The sequence below is a fragment of the Vespa mandarinia genome, chromosome 1 (assembly GCF_050613455.1).
Source record: "Vespa mandarinia isolate Hongniang chromosome 1, ASM5061345v1, whole genome shotgun sequence".
Classification (NCBI taxonomy): domain Eukaryota; kingdom Metazoa; phylum Arthropoda; class Insecta; order Hymenoptera; family Vespidae; genus Vespa; species Vespa mandarinia.
The window spans coordinates 12,181,389-12,209,060 of NC_140810.1; the positions used below are offsets into that span (position 1 = coordinate 12,181,389).

The window sequence follows — 27,672 nt, forward strand, 5'->3', positions numbered from 1 at the left end:
GTGCTTTTAAATTTGATATATGCAGTATATAACAGTATCTAACGATACTGTTTTTTTATTTTCCTAGGTCATAATAGCTAAAACTTTTTACGAGTACATGTAAAATATTCTAAATTCATATAAAATTAAATTGGAATAGTATATTTCAAAATTTACATTAACAACAAAAGTGTTTTGATAATATTCAATATATAACTGAAATATAAAAAATAATATTGCTATATAAATAAAAATTAATGTTTAATTTCTTACTGTTCGAATATAGTTCAAGAAAAGAATTGTTACATGCTAGAAAATTCAAGAAAAAGATAAAATTCGATTTATATTTTTTGACCTAAGGATTTTATGAGCATTGAGGGGAGAGATGACAAAGTTCGCACAATGTGGAATGAAATTATCCAGAAAGGAGGATAATATTTAGCGTTCAGCCGTTTAAGGTCGAAGAGGCTGCAGGCTTGTTACTAAACGTGGTTACGATAATTTTACTGAAGAGACAAGACAAGTGGCGAACGTGAGAGAGATAGAACGTTCCTTGGTAACGCAAGTGGCTTCGAAGGAAGGAGGGAAGAAGAAAAAGAGCAAGAGAGGAGAGAGAGAGAGGGAGTTCTGACTTATCGCCCCCGTAAAGGAACACGGAGAACGGTGCGGCACAAATTCGGGACACAAAGCGGCGCCATTTCTCTAGGGCCTTTCTTGCCGCCACCAACACCACTGCTGTTTCCTTGTTGCTCTGACTTGGTTGAGTAGGAAAAGAGGAGAAAGAGAAAGAAGAAGAAGGAGGAAAAGCAAGAAAGAGAGAGAGAGAAAGAGGAAAAGAGGAAGAAAGAGAGGAAGAGAGAGAAAAAGAGAGGGAGAGAGAGAGAGAAAGAGAGCGAGGAAGAGAAAGAGGGAAAGAGGAAGGGAGAAAGAGAGAGAAGACTCTCTCGAGTGTCGACTTCACAGAAGATTTTCCTAGGCATGAGACGGAGGCAGTTGCGCGACAAAGATGGATATATTCTTCTGTGTATCGTGTATTGTAAAGAAAAAGCCGGATACCGAGAGAGAAACGAAGACGAAATAACCTGCTACGATGATGCGAGAGAGAAAGAAAAAGGGAGAAATAAAGGGAAAAAGATAAAAGAGAGGGTAGAGAAAGAAAAGAGAGAGAGAGAGAGAGAGAGAAAGAGAGAGTGTGAGGACTGAGAGACTGAGGCCTGTGCTTTGACCGTAAGTATTCATGAACGCAGGCTGCCTTCTGGATTAGCATGTGAAAGAACGTTTTGTCCGTCGTTTTCCGCCCTGTACTTCCGCCACTCTTTCCCTCCTATCCTTTCTCGCGAGTTAACCCCCTAACCTGGCATCTCGTATTTTTCGTAGGACCTTACGACAAAAGGGCCGTACTATCGGTGACCTGAGGCCTGTATACCACTCGAAAGTCGCTATGCTTCACGATCCGTGTGACGCTAATCGAAAAGTCTTTCGTTCGAGAAGAAAGAAGATGCCTTTTGCAATGGCCTTCTCGTAGCAATTACAACATTTTGTTCCGAGAAATTTCTTAGCAAAAATTTGTGATCATAGATCTAGCATCTCGATAAAGATACGATACTTTTTCTTTCATTTACAAACAAGTTTATTTATTTAAAGAAACTCTTATTTATGATGCATCTATTATTAACTAAATTAAAAATCTTTAATCACTCACGATCGTAATTCACTTTAGAACAAAGCGATGTAATATTCATACGCTACATGCATAACGTATATATCGAAGACTTCATTCCTATTTAACAGAAAATATAACTAATGTTTTCGATGCTTAAAAAGTGCTGAAGTTTTTAAAAAATTCAATTATAATTTAACATTTTTATGGTACAAAGAAAGAGAGAAAACGGAATCGCACAAGAGGGGACTCGGAGAGGAAAAGAAGGAAACAAGTCGGAGAGACCAGGCAAGCATCTATGTGGCTTCGTTAACCGGATCGTGAAATGTGACAAATATATGGATAGATGGACGCAGAGAAAGACAGAAATAGTGATAGTAAATGAGAAGTAAAAGAGAAAGACAGAGAGAGAGAAAGAGAGAAAGAGAGAGATAGACAGAAAGAGAGGGAGAGAGAGAGAAAGAGAGAGAGAGAGAGAGACAGACAGAAAGAGAGAGAGAGAGAGAGAGAGAGAGAGACAGACAGAAAGAGAGAGAGAGAGAGAGAGAGAGAGAGACAGACAGAAAGAGAGAGAGAGAGAAAGAGAGAGAGAGCGATAAAGAGAGAGAGAGAGAGAGACAGACAGAAAGAGAGAGAGAGAGAAAGAGAGAGAGAGCGATAAAGAGAGGGAGAGAATTGTACAGCTCCGACTCTTACGTTGACGCCTATGAGCTCCATCGGAGTTTTAATCACATTACTCAGCTCCGTCGGGCGAACGTGTCACTAAGCTTTTGCTTCGATCTAATCGAATGAGAGAGGTCTTACTACCGTGCGTCTCTTTCTCTATCCTTCTTACCAGTCAGGGATGAGGATATATAACTGGCACTGATATGTCTGCGTCTTGCGCGGTCTTCGACGTTGCTGTGAACCATGCGTATAGCGCGCGTGTGCAAACCGAAAATGGGGTGTCCTTTGAGGATATTCATGAGAGGATTACCATCTGAAACGCCTAGTCGAAGCTTCTCTCTTTTCATTCCCTCCTGTCGTTTCTCCTCTTTTCCACTCAGTGACTTTATCTCTCTCTCTCTCTCTCTCTCTCTTTTTCTGTTTGTCTCTTATCCGACGATCTGAGATCTTTCTCTTCTATTTCAGAAAGCGTCGAGCGAACTTAACTTTCTCAGTTACCGAAACAATTTACAGCTCTCCGCAATGTCGTCGTCATTCTCGTCGTCATCTTCTCATTCTTTCTCTAGATAGCAACGTACTCGCTCGTCTTTTGAACATTCGGCTAAAAGCTTTCGACGATCGGCTTGATAAATCGCTGACAATGAGTATTTATCCCGCAGGAAGCTTCGCGAGCTGATGTTCTTATCCTTTTCACGAGTTTCGAAGAGAGTACGAAAGGAAGAGAAGACCCATCGTCTCCTTCTTCCCTTCATTTTCCTACCCGTCGCTGCTCCAATAATCTTGGAAGGAATGAAACGTCTACACGAATACTAGAACGGAAAAAAATTTCGAATAAAAAAGTGGCTAACGCGCGTCCTCGCTTCTTAAGACTTTTTACGATAAAATAAAATCGAGAGAATCTATCCAATAGCCATTCGACGAATGGAAATGATCTGGCGTGCACCCGTCTATGTTTCCCTACCGGCAAAGTTCAATCGTCTGTGTAAAATTTCCCGCTGAGAAAATCAATTCCTCCCGATAAATTTGAGAGAAGTCCCTTACTGAGACGCAATGTCGCTAATAATCGTTGGATTTCGATATTACGGGCCATAACAAGACTCCTCGATAAGGAGGTGCCTTCAAGAATATTTCTCGTGTAGTAGGATCGCTATCGAAATGCCAATCGAGTTCTGTGAATGGGCAGGTCCTTATTAATATGCATTAGACAACTCTGGCCGACTTACTCTCTCATTGTCCACACGCTTTGTCGTCCGATCGGCCCTTTTCGCTCTCTCCGCTATTACTATCTGTAATTTTGACGTTCCTGCATGGCCCGAATATTCTAATACTCGCGTCAATTTTCGTCGAGCAAAAGAAGAAAAAATAAAGCATAGTCGATCGCTTTGCCAATCAATCACAGAAGTAGGCTTCCTCGAGATTACCAGAAGATACTTTATCTATTTCTAAGCGAAGATGAACTTGTCAACTCACTCATCTTTTTTATTTATATATATCGTTTCGAAATTAAGCATAACCTTTGGAAAAACGTTTTATTGTGATCAATAGCAGAAACCAAAAAGATCATTTAGAATTCTAATTGAATATGCAAGATAGGATAGGAGAGAGAGAGAGAGAGAGAGAGAGAAAGAGAAAGAGAGAGAGAGAGAAAGGAACGGAGGGAGAAATGAGAAAAAGAAACTGGAAAGAGAAAAAGAAAAAGAAGGAAAATATGCGGCGATAAAATTGGAGCTCGAAAGAGTATTCTAGAAAAGGGATACTATCTCGTTCATCGTAGATTCGGTCTTCTGAAGGTAACAGTTTCATTCCGAACGACGAGCTAACAGTCGAATTCCTTTTGTTGGTCGCGAGAGCGAGCACGGCGTAACCGCATTCCATCGCTTTGCACCGACGACCATTGAAGTAAAAAAATCCCAATCCTTCGGGCAGTAGTACTAACGAATTCCTTTTCCTATCTCTCAACCTTTCGCTTCCCTCCATTTTCTCTTCCTCATCTTCCTCTAACTCCTCTTTCCTTTATTATTTGCGCTCTCACTCTTCGCTATTGTCGTTCCTCGTTTATACGCTTGAAATGTACTTCCGCCTTTTTCTACATCCTTTTCTTCCTTTCCTCCAGATCGTCGTGTTCCAAGAGAAGATGTCCTGCACGTACCATCGACATTCGCCAGTAGTAACTGCCTCCCACCTAATACTCGCTCAGACGTCTCTAACAGTCGGCTTAGTCTATCTTCTTTTCTTTCCTCTTTCCATTCCTCTTACACCACCGATAAAATTCGATCCTCTTACACCTTCTCCCTTTTTTCGGCAACCTTCGAGTATCAATATACCTCTCCAAACTTTTGCCTTTGTCCAGAAAATTACGTCGTAACGTTCTTTCGTCCGTGCCTCGCGTACGTATACATATCTCCATTTTTCTCTATCGTAATAACGCCTCTTTAGGCGAATGCGCGAATATTCTCTTACGGCAAAATCCTCCAGGAAAAAAAGATGATGAGGGAGAGAAGTACCTACTGCGCCTTAAGGATATTTATGTATATGAGAAAATGCATGAGGCAGCCGACTATGCGAAACACGTACGTATTTACATGTACATACACAAACGCGCGCGCGCGCGTACATGTGCTGCTATATATATATATATATATATATATATATATATATTGCGAGAGAGAGAGGGGAGCGGGAGAGCGACACATAAGATCGATTCTATAGAATAGCTTCAGCAATTTTCACTTTGCACCGGTTATACTTGCGTACGTTTGACTTCGTCTCTTTTTATCTCGCTTTCTCATAGAGTATTTCAAAGCGGAAGGAAAAGTCCAAGGAGAAAATCTACCGAGCGAAGGAATCGCCCTGATTTGCCGACCCTGCGGGATTGCTCTAAGTTCGCTCTCGCACTTTTTCGAGCTATCGACGCTTTATTCTTTCCCTTTCCTTTTCCTTCCTTCTTGAACAGACTTTCATTCTCCTTTCAGATGCCTTTCTCATCGTTTCAAAATTGGACAACCATGTGAATTCCGTTGATGACTGCTACTGCTATTTTCCTATCTTTTTCTTTTTCGTTGAAATAAATTTTGGAACCATATTTATTGAGAATGATATTATTTTCGCCATATTTACGCTACGATTAAAACCATTTCAAAAGGATCGAGTTATGAAAAAGCCATCTCATTATTTCTTCTAATATAAAGCGTTTATTAAATGTATATCAACAGAGAGAAAAAGAGAAGTCGAATATAAAAAAGAGGATACTTTAATAATGATGTAACGTACGATAACACAATAATAATAACTGATTGTCAGACGATTTCTAAAATTTTGGAGACTAAAGGAAAATTCTGGATATCGATAAAAACGACATATAAGAAAAAAGAGAAAAAGAAAGAAAGAATAAGAAAACACAGTGAAAAGGAATGAAGATGGAAGAAAAGTTATCAAGTAATTTACCTTCCTAATGAAGGATAAGATGGGGGATGAGAAAAACGTGCTACTTGCTGTTTGCTAGACAAGTAATTCTGAATCATAATCTAGCGCATGATAGATGCTTGAAAAGTAAAGAAAAAAGCCTCCTAATAGATAGTTGGACGAAATTTTTACAATTGTCGGAGAAACGCATTGACCGCGTTATACGTATGTATCCTTTGAATTTTAAATTTCGAGTTATTCTCATATTTATTCAGTTTGATACTATTATATAACTATCTCGAATTTTCTTACTCGCTTTTCTCTTCGGAAAGCCATTTGTACTCTCTTGTTTTTTACATTTCGCATATTTACATATCAATCGTATTTTTTAATGGCATGATCCTTTTTTCTCTCTTTTTTCTCAGTATATAAACAATATATAGCAACTTTCGTAAAAATTGAACGTACCTTTCTCTCTCAAAAAAAAGTGATACTCAGTGAAAATGAGAACGCTCGAACATTTACGATTTCCATTACGGAACGAAGAACGGCCGGATAGCCTCGAATCGAATTCAGCGGACACGTAAAGGGACGTCCCATGTCGATCGGCGGCATCGACTACAGCGATACACTTTCCACCTTCTTTGCATCCATTAAGGAAGGATTTCTCTGTCGATAGAAAGAAACTTTCTTTGCGAAGGTTTTCACTCGTACATACGTATGTACGTATGAAGGAGGATAAGAAGAGAGAGGAAAGAGAAGAATACATGCGCACACAATCTCCACTCTAACCAGAGTGTCCTCTACAGTCGTTGGGCTTTTCATTCGGGTAGGAAGTGGTGCGATCTACGTTGACACCCTTAAAGGTGAATTTTTCTTAGAGCGAGAAACGACGAAGGAGAAAGAGAGAAAGAGAGTGAGTACGTGGAGGAAGAGAATCTTTCTCTTTTACTCTTTTTTTACCGTGTAGGTGGGACATTGGCAAAAGCGTCCTAACGATGCCAGCTGCGCACCGGAGCAGCTAGGATATATAGAAGAGAAAAGGGTGAGAAAGGAAAGACGAGTACGGTGAGAAAGGAAAAGGAACCGTATTACCAAAGTGGACGTCGTCGACCTGCCGTGTTCCAAGCGTCTCTCCCTAGGGACGTCTCTTCCTCCACCTCTACCTCTTCTTCCTGCTCCTTTTCCTCTTCTTCTTCAACCTCGATTCCTCTCGAATACGAGGCTTGTAATAGTGTGCAACATTGAACGCGCCAAAAGTCTGGCATCGTGCCCGGACATACAGCACCCTTCCTTCGTGACGAGCTTGTTAAATTTATCGAAAGCGTCAAATTAGGAGAAAAGCGGACTCGCAGATCTTCTCTTCCTCTCTGCCCTTCACCGACCTCTCCATTCGTTGCATACAATCTTTCGATCGAACAACTGCTTCTTACGATTTTCTATCTTTCTGTCTTTCGTTCTCTCTCTCTCTCTCTTTATATATATATATATATATATATATATATATATATAAAGATATATATATATATCCTTTATATATATATATATATATATATATATATCCTTTTCGCTCTTACCTTACCAGATTGGGTGGCGGAAACGTTTGATTTTGAGGAAATAGGCTATCCTCCCGCGTTCGAGGAGCAGCTATTTGAATAGCGCTTGGAATAGAAAATAATGGCAATCCTTGAATTCCCTCTTTCGAAAGAAAATGTACGATCACGTAATTGGTTCGTCTTCTATCTCTGTCTCTCTTGAATTTATTTATTCATTCGCTCTACTCCATAAACACATCTATTCTTTCTCCGTCTCCCATATTCATGTTGTGATTCTTATCATTTGATTTTTGAAAACAAACAACATTGCTACGAAAGACTCCGAAAGTTTATTGTGTACTATTATTACGATTATCGTTTTACTCACTGACATAAGTATATAAAATAGTTCTCTCTTTCTCTTTTTCTCGTTTTCATGGATGATCTCGAGATTGAACAAATTATATCCACGGAAACAGTGTCACAAAAGACATCGCGCTTAAATCTATCCGACGAATCCAAACTGTAACGATTATTGCACAGACAGCTGACACTTCAATCTTTAAAACGTTCGTGCAGAATCATTTTTCTATTCCTCGTGAAAATTGCAATAGTATCGATTAAAAATTTCATTGTCAACTAGGAGCAGAATACAAACCAAAAAAATCAAAAAATGAAAGAGGAAAGCGTTGTATCCTCTTCTTTAATTATTTAGATTCTGTGGTTGGAAACGCTTATGGTCGAGTGCCTTTTTAAATACCTATTATATGAAAATGTATTATCGAATTTCTATAACAGCGGAAAATTTTCCAAGTATCGATCGTGCCCGTAAAAACGTATCTATTGCGCGTTTAATAGAATCCATAAAGTAGGAAAAATTTGGGGCGGACAATGGAAGTTAGCCGGGCCGACGCGGCGCCCGCTGTCCGTGATGATTTATAATAATAATTAGTGCTACCGCTCGTCCATCAATTTCGGTGTCGGTGTGTATTTTTAATGCGGATGGCCCCATTCCAGGTAGCTGCACGGGCTCGTATATCACCGACAGTTTTGTGCAAGCTGTTACGAAGCGGTACTGCGAAATAAAATTTTCCCTCCACGGAATCGTAGTGTCGTAACCCGGACGACGTGAACGCGCTTTTCTTTTTACCCGGTCTGTTGGACACGTCGCATATTTAAACTTCATCCGGCTATAACTCTATCGTCAAAATCAAGCAACGTCGCCACAGAGAGAATCGCATTAACGATACAGTGCTATGAATTTCACGATCGATGCTTTTTCTTGTTCATCTCGTTATTATATACAAATTGTTTAATGTTTCGATTACTTTAATTTATTATAAGCGTAATCGATCGATAACCCTCAATTTTTCCATGCTCTTGATTATCCCTACCACTCTCTAGAAACTTCACGAAACCTAATTTCTTTCTCTCCGAGTTCATTTCTTATCCACGAGAAACATTAAAATTTCAACCAATTCGAGTACGACTTCGAAGGAAAGAATTCCAAAACGAATGCTACTAATGATTATTACGGTCATTAATAAAAATGTAAGGTACCGTATTGTGAGAAACGAAAAGTTTTTGTAAAGTTCGCTCGAGAACTTCTGGTCCATTATGAAGGAAAATTATCTTACGATGATAATTCTACAAGGTATTTGTGGAAACAATTTGTGACGTTAAGGTTGGTAATTTGTAACGATAATGTTGTTAATCTCATTTATTGATAGATATTAGAAATAGTATAACGTATAAACAAGAATCTCACGAGTTCAGACAAGTATAGTCTTTGCATGGACAAGGTGAACGCGTTCTCTAATACCGGGAATTGTTTAAACTATGATATTAAAGAAACATGGAATATACATATGGATTTCAAAAGCTATTAACAATGGAGTTTGCGTCGATACAAATGGAAGTATCATTACTATTTCCCGAATTGTTCCCTTTATAATATAAATAAAAAAATTCAGAAAATACGAAAAATATTCCTATATTTTATTGTTCGTTTCTGTTCTCGTCGTTATTTATTAAAAATAATGATTATATTCCGCACCATCTCCTTAGATCATATGGTAGTACTCCCCATTATGCCAATGTTGCTAAGAGATTTATAGTTACCTAATTTTTTTACCGACGCTCTGCGATTCTTAGCCTGCTACGTCCAGTCCGAATTCCTTATTCCTTTTCTTTGTGTCAGAAACTCTATATTGTTACAATTTTATTCTGATACTGAAGAGAATGATCATGGAACACAAATATAAACGATGATAAATATAAAGTTTTGAAGGAACTGAAGCGTTTGATGAAGGAAATGCTGAGACAAAAGGAGAAGATTCGAAGTTTATAGAAAAAACGTAATTATATATACTTTTTTGTTCACAAATAACCATCATAATGTACGAGAAAATGCGTAATGGTGTAAAGAACATGTTTCTAAATTCAATGCAGACAAAATCAACGATGTAGCTTATAGAACAAGTTCCTGTATTCAATGCAGACAGGATCTGTTATGTAGCTTACAGAATAAGTTTCTGAATTCAATACATATAAGATCTGCGATGTATGTAGCTTACAAAACAAATTTCGAATGTAATCACAGACAAGATATGTGAAACAAGTTCATTAATTATTGGAAATACAAAATGGCCAAATATCAAAGAAAGAGAAAAAAAATTTGGTTAATTCACAACTTTATCACAATATTATTATAACAGGATAAATTAGCTGCTGCTAATTTTAAAGTAAATTCAATTAATTGTGTGGCTTCGACAGTATAGTATAGAATTCAAAGATTAAAAATCTACGTAAAGATGGAAATGCATTGTTTGTCTCCTAAAAAAAAGCTGTTAAATACAATGGTTTTTTCATCCTACAATATACCAACCAAGTATACGTCAACGTTATCAAAAGAAAAAAAAATGAAGCGAATATAAATGTGATAAGGAGAGCTGCAGATTGATCTTCGGTATTACAAACATTTGCTCGATTCTATGATCGGAGAATCAACAATAATTGCAATACCTTCGCTAAAGCGATATTCAATCTGTAGTTTATTAAATTATTTGGACTTCTAAAAATTATTAACATTTCGATATGTTCTCTGAAATAAGGATATAGTCTGTAATCATTTATAATACATTTTAAGCACAATTCATCATATTATTTCTAAAGTATCTATTATAAAAATCTACCATGTAATCTGAAAAAAAGACGCCGAATACAATTAAATAATTAAACGAACTTATTTAAGCGAAATTCTCCTAAAATCATACTCCCAACCTTTTTACTAGCCCCAATATGATACAGTAGCACTCAAAAAGAATGAGAGATTCGGATCGGATGCAAACAGTTATAGATCACGGAGCATTGGTGAAAAAATTTTGTGACTATAAATCTTGTGACAATACTGGCATAAAGGAATGTAATCTTCCATGTAATCTTCGAAGAAGGCGCTTTTTATAATTACAATAGAATTTCATTTAGATAAGTTCGTTTAATCGTTTAATTTTATTAGAAAAGTCTTAATTATTTGTGATTATTATAAATTCTACATGAACGTACGAATTAAGTTGCCGGCCAACATGGAAGTTCTTGTAACGATCATAAAACACTCTCCTATCATTTTCTATCTTGTCCAATGATCCTAATGGAATTCATGAGAGCAGCACGACGTGTCGATAAACGAGCAAGCGCCATAACGACGGAATTGCCTAATAAGCGCTATTCATGACAAATTGCTTGGCTCTCGATGCAAACGGTATTTTGGGAGATCGTAGCCCATGGACAGAGTGTAGAACGGAAGGAGGAAGCGAGGTGCTTGCTCTGGATTGGCTAAAGCCTGAGTTACGGATTGTTGTCCAAACGCGAAGTAACATATATCACGCTGGCCGGTCGTCGGGATCGCTACTGGAGACTGGAATGACGATAATTGATTTTTCTTTCTCTATTCGATACCTCTCCTTCTAACTTTCCTATGAAGCTTAATCGTATATGTGCGAGACGTTTCAGAAAATAAATTTATTGATTTCGTTCTCTCTCATATTTCTCGTTCATTTATATGGATCAAAGATTAGGCTAAGAAACCATCCTCGAAGAAAATAAAAAATTAATAAGTCTTTCAATCTGGAAACGATCGGGAATTTAATATTTAATGGAATATCTTTGGAACATCAAGATTTGCTAGCCGACTTGATTCCTTGGGGAAATACAGCTTCTTAGACATTGGCTTCATCGTGTCTAGAAACGATACACTTCGTTACACGGACAATTGCATCGCCAATTTTTAGTGTATGGTAAGCAACTGTATCGATTCGAAACCCTTTCCAAATTGTTTCAGTATCTGTGATCGCATGGCTACGTCGGTAAAATACTTCAATGATCAAAGATCAAGATCGATACAAAGGAATGATGACAATTCTGTTGGCACATTGCTTTTTTTTGAATGAATACTTCTTGAAATACCATAAAATTGTTCGTAGTAAGATTCGCTGGAAAATAATTTCAACAGTGGTATCAAAATATCAGATAATAAAACATTTTAAGTACGTACTATTAATTCCTAAAGGATTTAAAGAACCTTTTTCATGAAGGAATGTTAAGTGAATAATTACTATAAATAAAATAATAAATGGTAGGATAAAGTGAAAGGAATAAAATCGGTTAAGTGTTGGGGAATCTACAGCGAATCTTCCCCAAATTCATTCAACTAAGGTTTGTCCAATATATGGAATTGCTGAAAGAAGGTTTATGATAACTATTGCTCCTCAAAAGGATATTTGACCTCAAGGTAGGACATATGCTAAAAAAAAGCAGTTATTATTGTTAAAAGAAAAATAATTATTCCAATAATTCATGTTTTTATAAGGTTAAAAGACTTTTTAAGTACGTACAATATTGTGATAAAGTTTTCGAATACAATTCTCGGTCAATCTCGTGAATTGTTCAAATGAACTATGCGAATGAAATATGACTGACCATATAACTTAAATAGGGCTTAATGTCCGAATATAACTAAATATCCAAATGAGATTGTTTCAATTTAGGAAAGAGACTGTGTCGTGTATGCGATCGAATATGACTTGAAAATGAATAAATTTGTGATTGTATGTGACTGAATGTGACTTAGGACAGAGTTAAATGGCTGATGCAACTGAATGTTATTTGAGATTGAGTTAAGGCTAACTATTTGGACTAACGAATTGTTCAATGAAAACAAATATCGTCAGCCGGTCGCCATAGTAGTCCAATTTCACGGGTTATAACGCGTTTATAGTGTTCATGTATATAGTCTTCCTGATTTCCTTTCCCACTTACATCTTCTCTCCGATTTTTCTGTAAGAGTCAATACCTTAAAAGCACCCTTCTGTCCCTATCAACCAACATGAAAGCACCATTCGAAGCAACCACTATCAGATTCAAAGCTCTCAGCGCAAGATAATCGTTCTTTTACATCAGCTCGTCCATCTTTTTTTCGTAACATCCATGTTCTTCTTTATCGTTCCTTTTCTCTTCTATTTCCTTGGCTAATGTTCAATTTTATGGAGAAAGTGCGAATCGATGATTTTTGCTACAAATTCCAGCTTATTCGTTGGGGTGAATGCAGGGGAGACAAAGAGAGAAAAAGAGTTGATTTGGTTATTCTAGGACGTATATCACACAATGTTTCTACTACCACCTCACCATTTCTACAGACGATAAATATATCATGACTACTACTACTTTCTCATCCAGTATTCCACATGAAATTATTACTTCCATAGAAGGCGAATACTTTCATGCTTTGAATATGTAAAAGAAAGAATGATACCATCAATCTACTATTTCCTTTTTGACGTCGATTATAATTGTTTTTTGGAATAGTACTTGAATTAAAATTCTGATATATACGGATAGACTTTTTCTGTTTACTATTTCATCTTTTTATTCAATTTAATTCTATATTGTATTCATTCAGATTATCGCTTAAAAACTCTGAATCGCAACATCGAAAGTTCATTAGTTACTTGGAAAATAATTCATTTTTCTTTATTACTCTAAGAGAAATAGAAAAAAGATCTAGCGGCATTTCTTTGAATAGACAAAACTATGATATACTTCGAGATAAAATTACTATGGGATCAAAGTAACGATTTTGTTGAGTAAACGATCATGAGTTTAAAAGCTCTCCAAATTTCATGGATGCGATTAAAGACGGTATTCTAAACTTGCCGTTACTCGGCAAATGCAGTAATCGACTCTTTTGCAAAAGAAATTACGAACTTTGCTCGTGGCAAACTTAAACGTACTTAACCGATGATTGAACATTTCTCAGATGCATGAATTATGAGTAGCCTGATAACTTTGCTTCATTGATTCGGAAAACGTAAATAATTTTATTAACATGATGTTCTTCGACTATCGATCTGTCGTTAAAATGCATGACAAAACATATTTTTTTTCTTTTTTTTTTTTTTGAGAAAAAGAAAAATAACAAATGTGATTTACGATTTTCCCGAGATCAGCGATATCGACAATGGGTATATAATTTTACGAAAATACAGAACAGAAATAAAATCTTTTGAAGCGATACTCTACAATTCCGAAATTTCTACCGGCAATGGTACATTTAAAAATATATAGACAAATTAATAAATAATTACATCTAGAATTTTACGGTTATTCATGCTCAGAGTTTCATTATCAGACAAGAGAGCCTCGACTCGCTTTCTCGCACGAAGGGAGAATTCCCATTAATTGTAACCGGTTGATTCGCAATCGACCGACTTACCGCATAAAAGCGATTTCCGTGGCTGCGGGCTGGCCGACGAAGCACTTACCTGAAACAAAGGGAACGACGAATTAATAACAACGAGCTGATTAATGCTACCAATAAATAATTAAATCTATTTAACGTTGAATTCCCTATCTTTTCGTTTCTTATCTTACGCGAAGTATTGAAAAAGGAAACGGGGATCGGGAAGAAATCTAAGACTATATTTTCTTGACCTCTCAACCGGACGGTTATTAACATGGATTGTCGATAGTATCTTGAAATTCAAAGTCCGGTATACATCGGTAGCAAATGCATGATAAATGACACTATTATTTTATAAATTGATGTTATAGGCGATCTCTTCGTATTAGCATATTTGAATGTTAATTGAAAAGTAAGTGATCCTACTATCTTCGATTATAAAATGCACGTCATACTCAAGTATGAGGTCAATTATATACGAAACGAGCAGAGGCGCATCGTTTATCAACATCAGCTTCTATATATCCTGCACTATGTAGCTGCGAGAAATTTTTTGCCGTCTATCTGCACTGGCAAATTGCGCAACTCAAACGCAGAAAAGGAAAGCAGGAAAGATAGAGAAAGAGAGAGAGAAAGAGAGAGAGAGAGAGAGACAGAGAGAAAAGGAATACGAGAAAAAGCGTTTCACTGAATAAGCACGAATTTTTTCCTATTTTCCTATCATCGGTGAACTCGTGAAGAGATACTAATTAACTCCGAGGATGTATCACAAAAATTAAACGGCAATACAGATTAGTGTTATCTTTTTTGAATAATATTTGGTCGATAATAATTTGTTGTGTAATGGCATACTTACATTGGCTATGAATGAAATTACTGAAAAAAAATCTATAATTTGTTACAAGAAAAAGAAACAAAAAAGAAAAAGTCGATATTATTGAAAATCTTAGATGTAAAAATTTGACGACTCAAGAGGAGACTGTCAATGTGTAAACAAACTTTTTTAAGGTTCGCAGTAGTATGAATTATTATACGGAAATTTAATATGAATTAATCTTAATTGACCTTGATAAAATACAGGAAACGAATATTTTAATATACTAGGAGTAATAGGTTTCGAGCCTCTAAGCAGCTAAAATAGAATAACACAAGAGAATTCTGAACTTGGTAATAATTAACAATTTATATATTTCATCAAATTCAACAATTTGATATTATATATGAAAATATATATATTTGATAATTATAACATGTGTTTTATCATGAATTCTCGTCAGTTTCTAAAAATTATGATTATGATCAGTATCAAACAATATCCTTAATTTTGATTTTATTCACCATTAAAAAATATTGATTATTTTAAGACCTTTATGCTCATATTCGTGTTGACATCAAAAAATAAGATTGACCAACTGTATCGCAAACGTAATAGTGTAGATAGCTCATCGTGATTTTCTTAAAGTCATGTGCCAAATCAATAGAATCGCACGGACATGAGATTCATTAGGTAAGAGAAACGTAGCAAGTCGACCTTCGTTGTAACATTTTCGCATTCAACCGAAAGCTCGGGAGAGATACATTAAAGAGATACGCATAACGACTCCGTCAGTTCGTGACATGCAAGTGTTCAGAAGAGGGCGCTGTTATTAAGAGAGCTTGGACTTCACTCTCATACCAGGTCATATTTGCCAGCATTTTCAGTGCTAAATCTTGTCTCCAAGCGGGAATTGTGGGTGACTTTTCCAACTCACAATGATAACACTAAAGAGAGACGGCAAAGTACCATTCAATGAACTAAGCGACTATTTGCTGAATACGTGATACCATAAGATTGGATATTATTGAATTTTTATACCATTCCGTTTTTATAATATAAAATACAAAGTCGCAATCCTGACACGACAATTATAAAAAAAGTATAACAATAAATTTAATTTAAGATGATGGATATTCTGTCTATCGATGATCATTTTGACGATCGTCCCGATATATGTTCAATTGATATGAATTCATGGTCGATCGGTGCCGCGGATCGGTTTTGATTCACGAATCCTCGGTTTCAGGCATCCGTGTAACGAAAATGCAATAGACAGTTTGGTTATTGCACCAAGTTGGCCTTGACTTTTCCCTGTGTGTCATTTTTCATCGTCGAATTCCCCTAGAGAGATACGTCTCAATCGTGATCTGGTAAAGCAGTAATCCGCAAGCAATCCGCATCAACTTCCTAACCTTAGATCGATTGATGCGTATACGCGATATATGGAAAAATTAGAGTTTCGCGCACATAATTTCATTGGTAAACCCGCAATACGAGAGTATGATCATATATATTCTGTCAGGAATAATATTTGTTGTTCTGGTTGTACGTACCTATCTAACAGAAAAATGGTTAGAAATGATAATCTGAAGGATCTCGCCAATATCTTTGAGAAAATTAGGCTATCCTCAACAAAGCTTGTTTTGATGACTACGAATTTAGCTCCGATGTTGCTGCGGAACGAAAGGGCAAAAAAGAGGTTACAACTCACGAAAAACTTGAAACAATTTTATCTAAGAAACGAGGCAGACAATAAATCATTCGAAGGTACCACCTACTGTATCTACCCTTCTCGAGCAGCATCGTTTGTTGATACGAAGTAACGAGCGTCTTTCGTTGCCTGCACAAAGCATTGCGAAAAAACGTAAGGACAATTTTTCACCGTTAGCAACACCTGCGCTAAATGAATACGAATTGATTCGAAGGTAAGCTCACTCGCTCGCTTCGAATCGACCTACTGTGTTTTCATCGGATACTAAACGAATGCAATTTTTTTTTTCTTTTACTTTTGCTTTTTTTTTCTTCTCTCTTACCGTTCGTATCGTAATATTTCCATAAAAGAACAAATCGTCGCGTTAACAAATCCAAAAATCGATTTACTGTAAATGTCTTTCAAAGAAACCAAATGTTTCATTTTTATTTCATGAAAAAAGGCTAATTGCGGTCATTCGATTTCCATCATTCTCTCTCTCTCTCTCTCTCTCTCTCTCTCTCGCTTTCTCGCTTTCTCTTATTACGTTAAAACGAATAAAGATATATATCGCAATAACGCACCTTCCTTCGTTCTTCGAGAAAATGAACGAAAGGATACTCGCATGCTGCCGCTGATACTAACACGCGTGTAGACTAGGAGATACCTCGCAACGATACCTCGTAAATCATCATCACGATGACGTACACATAAATGCCTCCTAATGTCCAAGTCTTGCGCGTGTAACGATTTCAAACCTAATGGCCGGTAGATTGCTAGATCGCGCCAAGAATATACACGTACGCTTACGGATATCGAGGGGTTTTCATCCCTCGAGTGCGAAGGATATACCGAGAAACGAATGGATCCATCAATCTGAGTTGCAGCACTGCGAATTCCCTTGTCGTCCACGGATAAAGATGACTGATGGGGATTGGTCAGAGACGCTAATGACATCAACTCATCGCTTCCAAATAGGAAAAACATTCTTACGAATGTACAGATGGTAATGGATACCAAAATTCATCGAATTCTCGGAAGGAAGAATACACTTTTTTCAATTTGGCCGGTCGACCATGTAGGAATTCAGTATTTCACGAACTCGAAAGTGTGGCAGGACTACAGTGAAAAGTATTCTCCCTGACTTGCGGAAATTGAGCGTAAAATAGATCGTCCTCAAGTAACCGAGGATACGATCGAAGAATGTAGGATTCGTGAGAAACTCGCCGCGAGTCTCGGAGTGGTGAAACTAATTCCGGAGTAGGTAACGCGCTCGCCGTGACGATCTTTCGTACTTCTTCAAAGTTTGAATTGCGATCGCATTAAAGGGATCGCAGGAGTTTCGGTTTGTTGGAAAGGTTCTTAAACGGTGATAATAGTCTTCTGATGTCATCTTCATCATAATAAGAAGAAGAACGATAAAAGATTGTTCTTGAAATATGTGTATATTAAACATTAGATTAAAACAAGTCGATTTAACAATAGCAGTGATTTTGTAATTGTAACATTAGAAGCAGCACGGTAAGATAATAGCCGAGGAGTTGTAACGTTGATGAGGGTCGATTCGAAGAAAAAAAAGAGAGTAGATACGTCAAAAGTCAGGGATTCGCCAAAGAAGTCTATTAGGATGAAATTTCGACGGAGGAGGAAGGCGCGTTCAAAGGACCCTTTCGGAGTAAGACAAACTTTTCGCAATGCCGCGACACGATCAAAGTCGGACAAAGTCAGGCAAAACAGCCATTGTTTCCTGATAACGCGTGGAAAGAGCGGTAGAATTCGTTTCTTCGTACTTCTCTCTCAGAAAGGAAAATGAAAGAGGCGAAGGGATCCGTAGGACCACGAACTTCTTGTGTTTTACGGGAAGGAGAGAATCCAAAGGAGAAGGCTGTGCTGCCTACTTTGCACATTCATGAAGCGGTATCAAAGGCCGTCAAGATCACTGCGTCTATAGGGTCGAATCGAAGGGAATTGAACCAGAGCGTGTCCCGTGTGTTTGCGGTAACCCTAAAACGATCGATCACCGCCAACCTCACGAGCTGGTGACCTAGGGATCGATGTCGTTCGCGACGACTACCGTTTCCCGTCACCACCCGCCCTAACTATTCTCCTTTTGACATAGCTGATACCCACCTATACACTTGTATCATCACCGATACTCGTCCCCAAGTCACGCAGCTCGCCGTGCTTTCGAAGCCTTTTGATTAATAGCGCTTCAATAATCGTGTTTGTCTTTGTTATTTCACTATTTCACCAAGCCAATATAACGATCCTTCTTCCTCGTACAAGAGATGTCTCGTTTGAATCCTTCTTCCATTCGAGTCATATCGTAACTTAACATCGGTTTAACATATATGCATGAATTACCCTAAGCAAAACAATGTCTGGTCTTGTTAATGAATTTACAGGCACTTAAATCGCTTTTCAAGAGAAAAACAGCGACTACTAAGTTGAATTGATCATATTACACATTCAAGAAATGTGAAAGGAGATTTCCGATTACACAGTTAACCAAAATAATCGTACTATATTTATTACATGAGATTCATTCGACATCAAAATAATTTCTTATCGTATACGAAGGACTTCTTTCATCGTTTCAAAGAGAAGTTCCACGGCACCTTAATACTTTTTACTTAGCTTTACGCTTCTACGATATTTACTGTAGTAGACATTCTCGATACTTGCCAGAAACCGTTCAACAAATTCGTATATATCAAAAAAACGACGAAAAAGGAAAAAGAAATGGTCCACATCAGACGGTCTTCGTAAGTTGGAAAGTTTGCATCTTAGCCAAGACTTATACGCAGTTCCCGTTTCTTTTCGTTTTTCTTAACCTTCAAGAAAAATCGTGAGAAACAAGATTCGGTGTGTGATGAAGAGAATGGAGAGGGAAGAAAATAGCAGGCAAGGAGAGAAATGGTGAGACGGTGATGGCAGAAAAGAGGAGGGTGACGCGAAACATTTCTTCGATTTCTTAAGGGAGTAATGGAAGCCGATAAAAGGAAAGAAAAAGGTGTGGAGGAAACAAGTTTTAAAGAGATTCGAAAGGAGCCAGAACGCTTCGGCTCGAAAATGGCAGAGTTAATGCCACATCAATCGAGCCACTTCCATTATTTACGGTTGACAAGGCCGTATATGTAAGAACAGCGAAACGGACAATTGACATTTTTGTATTTCGGGTGGCCTTCTTATCGTCTCGATTCCACGAAGATGACAATATGCTAAATACACCGACATTGTGGAAAATATTTACTCAACTTGCCACTTGACCAAATGTTGTCTCAAATGAAAAACGATAGCTAAGGGATAAGAAAGGTTCGCAAGTGCCGGTTTTTTCTCCCTTTTCTTCGCCTTTCTTCATTTCTTTTTTCCTGGGTGAGTGTTAACGCAAAAAATTTCCTGTCGTTGTTGGTTAAAGGAGGAGGAGAAAAAGGAGAGAGAAGACAGAGAAAAAGCGATAGAGGGGAAAAAGTTCGTCGAAATTGCAATCACGCTTAGAAGACCGATACCTTTTCCGGCAAAAACAAAGGCATTTCGGACTTGAGATTGAAAGAAGAAGATAGAAAGAGAAAGAGAGTGTCTTGTCGGACGTGCGTTGCTGCTCGGAATGAAAGGTGGTGACAGAAGAAGACGTCGTTGGAAGAGGTTCTATGTTGAGCGGAAGGTTTACTGACGCGGCTAGAGAACGGATGTACAGATAAATAGATATAAAAATTTGGACAAAGCAAACTGAAAATACTGCGAATACCACGAATTCTTCCGTTCTTTCCAAATGATCATTCTTGCTCTCCTTCTCACTCATTCTTTCTCTATCTTTTATAGTTTAGCCTGAAACGCGGACACGTCAAAGATGAAGCGAAAATTTTCATCGAGACGACGACGACGACGACGAATCATCTCTTCTTCTTTCCAAAAGAGGTAATTGTGTGAAATACAACAGCACGTATTTTCTTTCCGTTTTATAATGATGGTGCGTAACTTTTTCGTCTAGATATATCTTGCGACGTTTTTTGAGAATAATAATCTTGAGATTAGTCCTCAACAATTACGGAATTCTCATGGACGCTTTTACTTTTTATTAAATTTTCCCATGAATTATTTCTTTGCTGTTATTGTGTCTAATAAAACGCTATTAGATGTATAATTAATGGTGTAGAAAAATGTGATGTAATTAGAAAAGTACAAAAATCGTGACATGAAAAGTGATGTCAAGAACTAACTATGGATATTCAATCAAATAGTATAGTTAATGTACTTAAATGCGACATTATGATGAAATTTTAATGAAATAATTTTTATAATCTATTAAAAAAATCTAAAAAAGGAAAAAGAGAAAAGGAAAAAATGAATCGCAAGAACATAGACGATCTAACGAGAAAAGGACGTCGACTATGGTATAAAGTCCCTTGTAATTTCCCGACAAAGGATCGTGAGAGCTAATCCGCGTGGAGAACACGGATGAATGGTCGGTTTTTACTTTCCAGGAACGTAATCTCGTCCTCTCTGACGTGTGTGCCATTCTTTGGCCGGCACATATGATTTAACGTGTCGTATTACGTTTCCTTTCTCGTTCTCGCTCTTACTCTCTTTCTCGCATACACACCTTGAATCTTATTTTCTGCTTTTACGCGAGTCATTCCGCTCGAATTGTCCTGCGTAAAATTTTCAATTTGTTTAATTTTAACGAAGAAAGCGCCTTCTAAAATTCATTAACTTAAAAGAAAAAAGAAATCATCGAGTAGTAATTTTGTCCAAATGAAATTTGTCCTTCGTGCTTCTTGCGTCCCCCAAAATTCATTAAATATTACATTCTCATCGATCGTATCGACGTCTTTCATCGCAAAATAAAGAAGGGGAGAAGCAAAAAAAGGGAGTAATCGTTTCGCATTACGAAATCCAGTCGATTTCTCGTTATCGTCGTTGTCATCAATGTAAATTACAAGAGGCCACCCTCGCGAATAATCGATCGGGACGTGGACAAAATCCACGTGACTTGTTCGCATTCACACCACGACAACTAGGTCGTAAAACAATTTCTACGAAGAGAAAAGCTATAAATTTCGATTCTGTTATGGCCGCGATCCTCTTCCACAACTTCTAAGCGTTTCCACTAAAACCTTCAAATCCTCTCGAGTTCTCAAAGCTTCTTTTCTTTGCTCGAGAAGGACTGGGTAGTATTCGTGATAACGGATCGATCGATCGTTCAAAACATTTATACAAAAATTATATTCTCCTTGAACTTTCACAATCGTTGGCTAAACATTGAGTGTCTATCAAATGTCAAAAATCGCTGACAAGAGAATGTTATATGTAATTTATATGTAAGTGCAAACTGTAGGGATTAATTTTAGTTATTTAATTTTGTCTTTATGGATTGTTAGATAGGATTGTTGAATAAATACTTAAATATTCATTGTTATCATTTGTTTTTTTTATTTTCATTTTAAACGAAACGCTTAAATTACTCTTACTTAGCTGGTTAATGGCACACATTCACAGAAATACACGCATGACACTACAAAATCAACTATCGCTACATTACATTTATTAATACTTTTTAATGTCTTTCAAGTTCCATTTTAAGTTCGATTTATGGTCGAATAATTCACATATTTCATTTATGTTTCAGCGTAAAATTACCAAGCATTCTATAATGAAAAGGATCGTAAGGTAAGAGCAACCAGACGATTATCTCATGATTTACGCGTAGTACTTTGTCACACCATTCGATCCTATAAATTCGATGAAAATTTGTGAATCGTCGACTCGATAAATCGTAAATTTCTCTTGCTGGTGCGTATATAGGTGTGTGTATGTGTGTACGTGCGCGCGTGTATATATATATATATATATATAAATGTATTTACGTATGTATGTATTTAAATATATATATACATACATATATATATATACATGTATGTATGTATATAATAGAGGAACGCAAAGTGGAAGTTCGCGAATAGAACTTTCGCGGTAAACACGTTTGTACGGGATCGTTTAGTAGTCGGATGCTATCGTCCGTAAACCAAATAAGCGTCGCTAAAGCGAAGCCAATTTTATTCCAGCTGAATGCTCGCAGGGAAAGATCACACTATGAGTTCACGAAAAGCTTGAATATTATTTTTCTCTTATCGATCTCTTAAAACAAAAAAGAATAAAGTACGATTGAGTATAATCGTATAAATGACGAAGAGTGGGTTTTAGCTTAACATACGGTTGGTTCAAAAAAATAAATTAACGAGAAAGAAAAAGAAACTTTGTTCTAATGACTGTTTAATAGTCCAACCTGATAACGAAGGAAGAGAAATAATACATATTCGAGAAGCGATTTTAACAATTCAATCTTGGTTATCTTTTCGATTCTCCTTGATACTCTTACAGGGAAACTACTATCCAACAAAACGCTTCGAATGGCAGGGATAGTATTTCCGGATATGCGAGTATTTACATAGCTAAAAGCGCCTGGAAGGCTCCTACTACTTGCCCAGCCGTGCATACCGTCAAGGAATTGTAAACCGATGCAAATCTTCCTACGGAGCCACGTTCGTTAACGCATCGAACGATTCATAGAATCGTTAATCAATCGCGAGCTCGGAATCGTAAGCTTGATTCATTGTTCTCATTGTGATCAGCTCGTTAACGATTCGCTTTGAGAAATGATTCGTTTGGAAACTCAAAAATCGATTTACCTATATATATAACTACTACGAATTTTCAGCGACTAGTCATCGAAGTATCATTGAGAAAGAAGAACGATATACGTCGTCTTCGTGTGACACTTTCATGGATCTATTTATCAAGCTTTATCGTCATCATGCAAATAGGATAAAGAAGCGAGGTTGGTTGTTGGGAGTTGCGGAGAAGAGATGGTTCGCTAAATAGCTCGCCGTTCGTGCTATCAGTGCACTTAAGATCTTGCGGCTCCAGAAGTGAGGAGAAAATAGAGAGAGAGAGAGAAAGAGAGAGAGAGAGAGAGAGAGAAAGGGAGGGAGAGAAATAAGGAGAGAGAGAGAGAGTGAGAGAAAGAGAGAAAGAAGGAGAGAGAAAGAGGAGGTAAGCTCGTAGCATTGGCAACCAGACGAAGACTAGGCGTCCTCGTCATTTTCATTGTCGTTGTCGTTCTCCTATTCCCCATCGTCGACGATGAAGGTGCTGCAATGGGGAATAGGAGAGACGAGATGTTGGTGGTGGTAGTCTTCTAGTGAGGTTGAATATTCATTCGCGTTACATATGGATCAGCGCTGAGCGATGTGGCAGGAACGAGCTAAGAGGAAGAGAGCACGGCTAAACGCGTCAGAAGGATTGGAGGAAAGAACAGTTAAGGGAGATGGTGGGTATGTGCCGCCTACGGATTCAGAGTAAGGGTTTGAATATTGCGCCATCGTCAAGGGTCCTCGCAGGTGGTGCATCGAGCAAAAAGAAAAGCAGCCCGACTCCATTCTCGTTCGAAAGCTGTTCCTCGTAAAAACCGAAAGAACTTCATCCATTTTATTGCATTTTTTGCTCTATGTATATTCTCTCCTTTTTACTTTTTCTTTTCTCTTTAAGAACATCGTCCTTTATCTAATGAACCTATCGTATAATGTAAAAGCTAACGTATAAAAGAAAAGAACCGAAATGAACTTTGGAAAAATTTACAAACCACGGATAACGTAGATACAATGACATGTTTCAACGTATTTTCACAGGAAGAGAATAAAAGCGAACTTTTGTTCTTCAAGCGAATATCGCTAGCAATACCGTAGACACGGCTCGATACCAATCAAGAAAGGTAACCGATATAGTAGTATAGTTAAACCGTGGCGCCCATAAAAGCTTGGCTCGTTTCTCTCCTCGTTGGCCGTTAGATCATAAAGCTATTAGTGCGCTTAACGTCTTATAGATGAGTAGGAATGTTTAGAGCTCTCCTGCACAGTGTGATCCCCTTACACTGTGAGCCCAGATTTATTGCTTACGAGCCGATAGACGTCTTCGTTCCACTCAACTCATCGTTGCCATCGTTATTCGAGTTCACACAGCACACTACGATTACCAGAGGTGTGGCCTACTTCTTGCCTACACGTGGCTACAATCGATTTTTTCCAGGTTAGAATAAATCTTGAAATCTAGGAGATACACGTACTTTTTAAAATAGAAAAACAAACATAAATGACATTGCTGTTTTTTACGAAACCGATAAAATGTAGTACGTGCAATTAACAATAAGTTCTAAGAGATTATCAAAAGCGAATTGAATCATACGTCGAAAATTTAGAAAAGCTAATAGATGAGTTAAAGAGTGAGGGACTAGGAGTGAGAGAGAGAGACAAATAAAAGTGCCCAGATCAAGGGTGAATTCAGGAAGGGTCGCGAAACGAAGGGTGGCGCCCTGTCTTTAACAGTCACGTATTGACAAATACGAGAACCATCGTACGTTACACTAATACCATATCATTCTCAAGCATTATTGCAGTCATTATTCTCTCCCTTATACTAGATGAGACACCAGATGATCGACAAAAATAAAACTGACTTCCTTTTTATCGTTTTCTTTTCTCCCCTGTTTCTTTTTTAATTTACCGTTCGTCACATTGATATGCATATTGAAAATTTTCCAATTAAGATCGCAGTGGTTGACGCTGTTTTATCACAGAATCATCTTCGTTCACTTTTCTAAAACGACTCGATAACTTGAAGAAGATGAAGAGGAACTAGAAGAAATGAAAAACTCTTTTTCGTTTAGCAACTATTTCATTCATTTCAGATCTCTAAGGGGGCGCGAAGAAGATCCATTTGGCATCGAAAGTCATTGTGTATTTTAACCCCTTATCAATTTCTCCTTTGTTCATCAGTCAGTTTATATTATTTGTCCAGATATCCAGAAAAAAATGAGAGAAACAGACCATTCTTTCATGTTTAAAATAAGCATTATAACTGTATAATTATCACTTTTTGATTCCAATTTGATTCATAGAAACCAATAAGCGAAATCTCTCGATACCTCTCGATATTTCTTCTAGTCACGAATAAACAAACATGTATATTACATTCTTTAGATATTATATATAAGAACATTTAATAAAACGATAATATCGACAAAAAAAAGTAAAAGATCATCGACATTTTTGTGATAAAAATCGATCAAACTATTTCTTATCAAACAGTTTCATATTATCTAATGGTCTTTAACTATCAATTATCGAAGATTTTCATTTTGCCACCAGTGAGAGTTTATAAGGGATTTAAGGGATCGCAAGTTGTTAACTAAAAATGTTCGTAAGCTGCTCGCACGTTGTTCAAATAATCTGTAAGATGGCGGCACGTACACCGTGTACGTTTGGAGTTTATTTATTCCTGAGTGCTACCGAGGGTGGCAGTAGTTTCTTTTATCCTTTTCTTTCTCTCTCTGTCTTTCTTTTTCTCTCTCTCTCTCTCTCTCTCTCTCTCTCTCTCTTTTTATCTTTAGCGCTCCCTTTTTTTCTCGCTTTACGCCTTCACCCACGGAACTCTTTTCTTTCAGCTGCGCTACTACCACTAACATAGCTTCTTTTATTTCTGACTTTTACCTACTGCCCTCCGCCTACCCTGAGGCACTGCATACTTTCTATCCCACTCCTTGTCCTCGTTCGTCATCGATAGTCATCTTTTTCATCCTTCCTTTCCAACCTCTTTCTCTCTTTCTCTCTCTTCCTCTCTCTCTCTCTCTCTCTCTCTCTCTCTCTCTCTCTCTCTCTCTCTTTCTTTCTCTTTCTCGTTCTTTCTCTTATGAACTTCTCCGTAAAAGTGTGCAACTTTACCAACTGTCGAGAAAGTCAGTCTATATATTTTCTCGTTCATATGACCGTTATCTTCGCGAAGAACGAAGACAAGCCGAAGGAAAAAAGTGTGTTTATAGATACATGTATGCGCCTGCATATGTTTAAAAGGATGCAGTCGTTCATATAAAAGCAACCAGGGCGAGATATTCTTTTTAAGGGTAGTAATGTGCCATTTAAATACCTTCGCACGTATGTGGTCATAACAAAACAGTGTCGTACATCAAGGATAGAACTAAGTGAAGTTTTGCTTCGACCTCATTTTACTTTAGAAGAGACTAACAAAAGAAGATTCCCTAACTGGAAATTCTAGTTTTAATGAAACCTTGTGAGTATTTGGAGTTCATTAAGTTATGTAAGGAGCGATCTTTTTTTTTTGATAAAAATTCACTTTATAATCTATTTGATATTATAAATTGCAAATAAAATAGCAGACGTATTTCTCGAAGAAGATTCTTTTCTTATCTTCTTTTTTTTTTAACTTCTAAACAAAGTAATTGCTGGAATGGTTGGAGAACACGATCGTTAAATGTGTTAAACGCATTCCGAATACATTACTCCTGGTAATAAATTTGAGCAGCGATCGTAAATCAATAATTTCATACGAATGGAGTTTGCTTTTTTGTTTGGTATTGTGCTCGTTTCTTTACCGAGTTATCATAGGTTTTATCGGTATTCTAAAAAACTATAACGACTACGTTCCTTGCGACAGTATCGCGCGGAATTTCCTTCGACTATTAATTTGATCGCAATTATTGTATCACGCATAGGGATTAAGCGTCTCGTAAAAATAACTGAAAAGATAGAAATCTGAAGCGAAAGATCAACTTTCGATTATAGTAAATTATTCGAGCTGTAAAGGTAACGATTTTAAAAACAGAATGTTGGTGAAAAAGTACAGAGTTATCTCGCCGATAACTCTTCTTTTATATCATTAAGAACTAATAGATAGTTTCCATAAAAATAGGAATATCATGAGAAAAGAAATAAAGGATGTATTAGGTGGACCGGAAAGTAATGTCGTTTCTGCGCATGTCGATATTTGATTGTTAAAAATTGTTAAAAATTGTTAAAAGTTTATTCGTTTGAATTTAATTTAAGAAAGCGATATTACTTTCCGGTCCACCTAATATATAAATGAAAGAAGAATGACCATTTTAGACTTAATATTCCATCCTAGTAATCCTTGCAGATATATTGAGTATTATTACACGATGAAATCAAAGTATTTTTATTTTATGCTTAAAAAAGAATAATTGATTCAAATATTAAATTGGTCCGAAAATTCGTCGCTAAGATTAAATTATTCTTATAGAGCTATACTGAAAAGCCTAGTAGGTGCTTCTGTGAAAGCACATCTCTTCTCGTATTCATATAAAACTCCGAATATAGT

The 27,672-nt window shown here is 37.1% G+C and overlaps 1 protein-coding gene across 7 annotated transcripts in view; it reads right to left on the reverse strand.

Annotated features, from left to right (window-relative positions):
- Rbp6 (RNA-binding protein 6) overlaps positions 1-27,672 on the reverse strand; it is a 598,400-nt gene that overhangs the window by 313,812 nt on the left and 256,916 nt on the right. Inside the window, exon 1 of one of the 7 annotated variants that reach the window (XM_085663096.1) lies at positions 14,012-14,032. The exons of the other annotated variants lie outside the window; for them this stretch is intronic. Within the exon in view, the coding sequence (XP_085519222.1) occupies positions 14,012-14,016 (5 nt within the window). The 5' untranslated portion in view covers positions 14,017-14,032. Of the gene's footprint in view, positions 1-14,011; positions 14,033-27,672 lie in introns of those variants that run through there. 7 annotated transcript variants of the gene reach the window in all.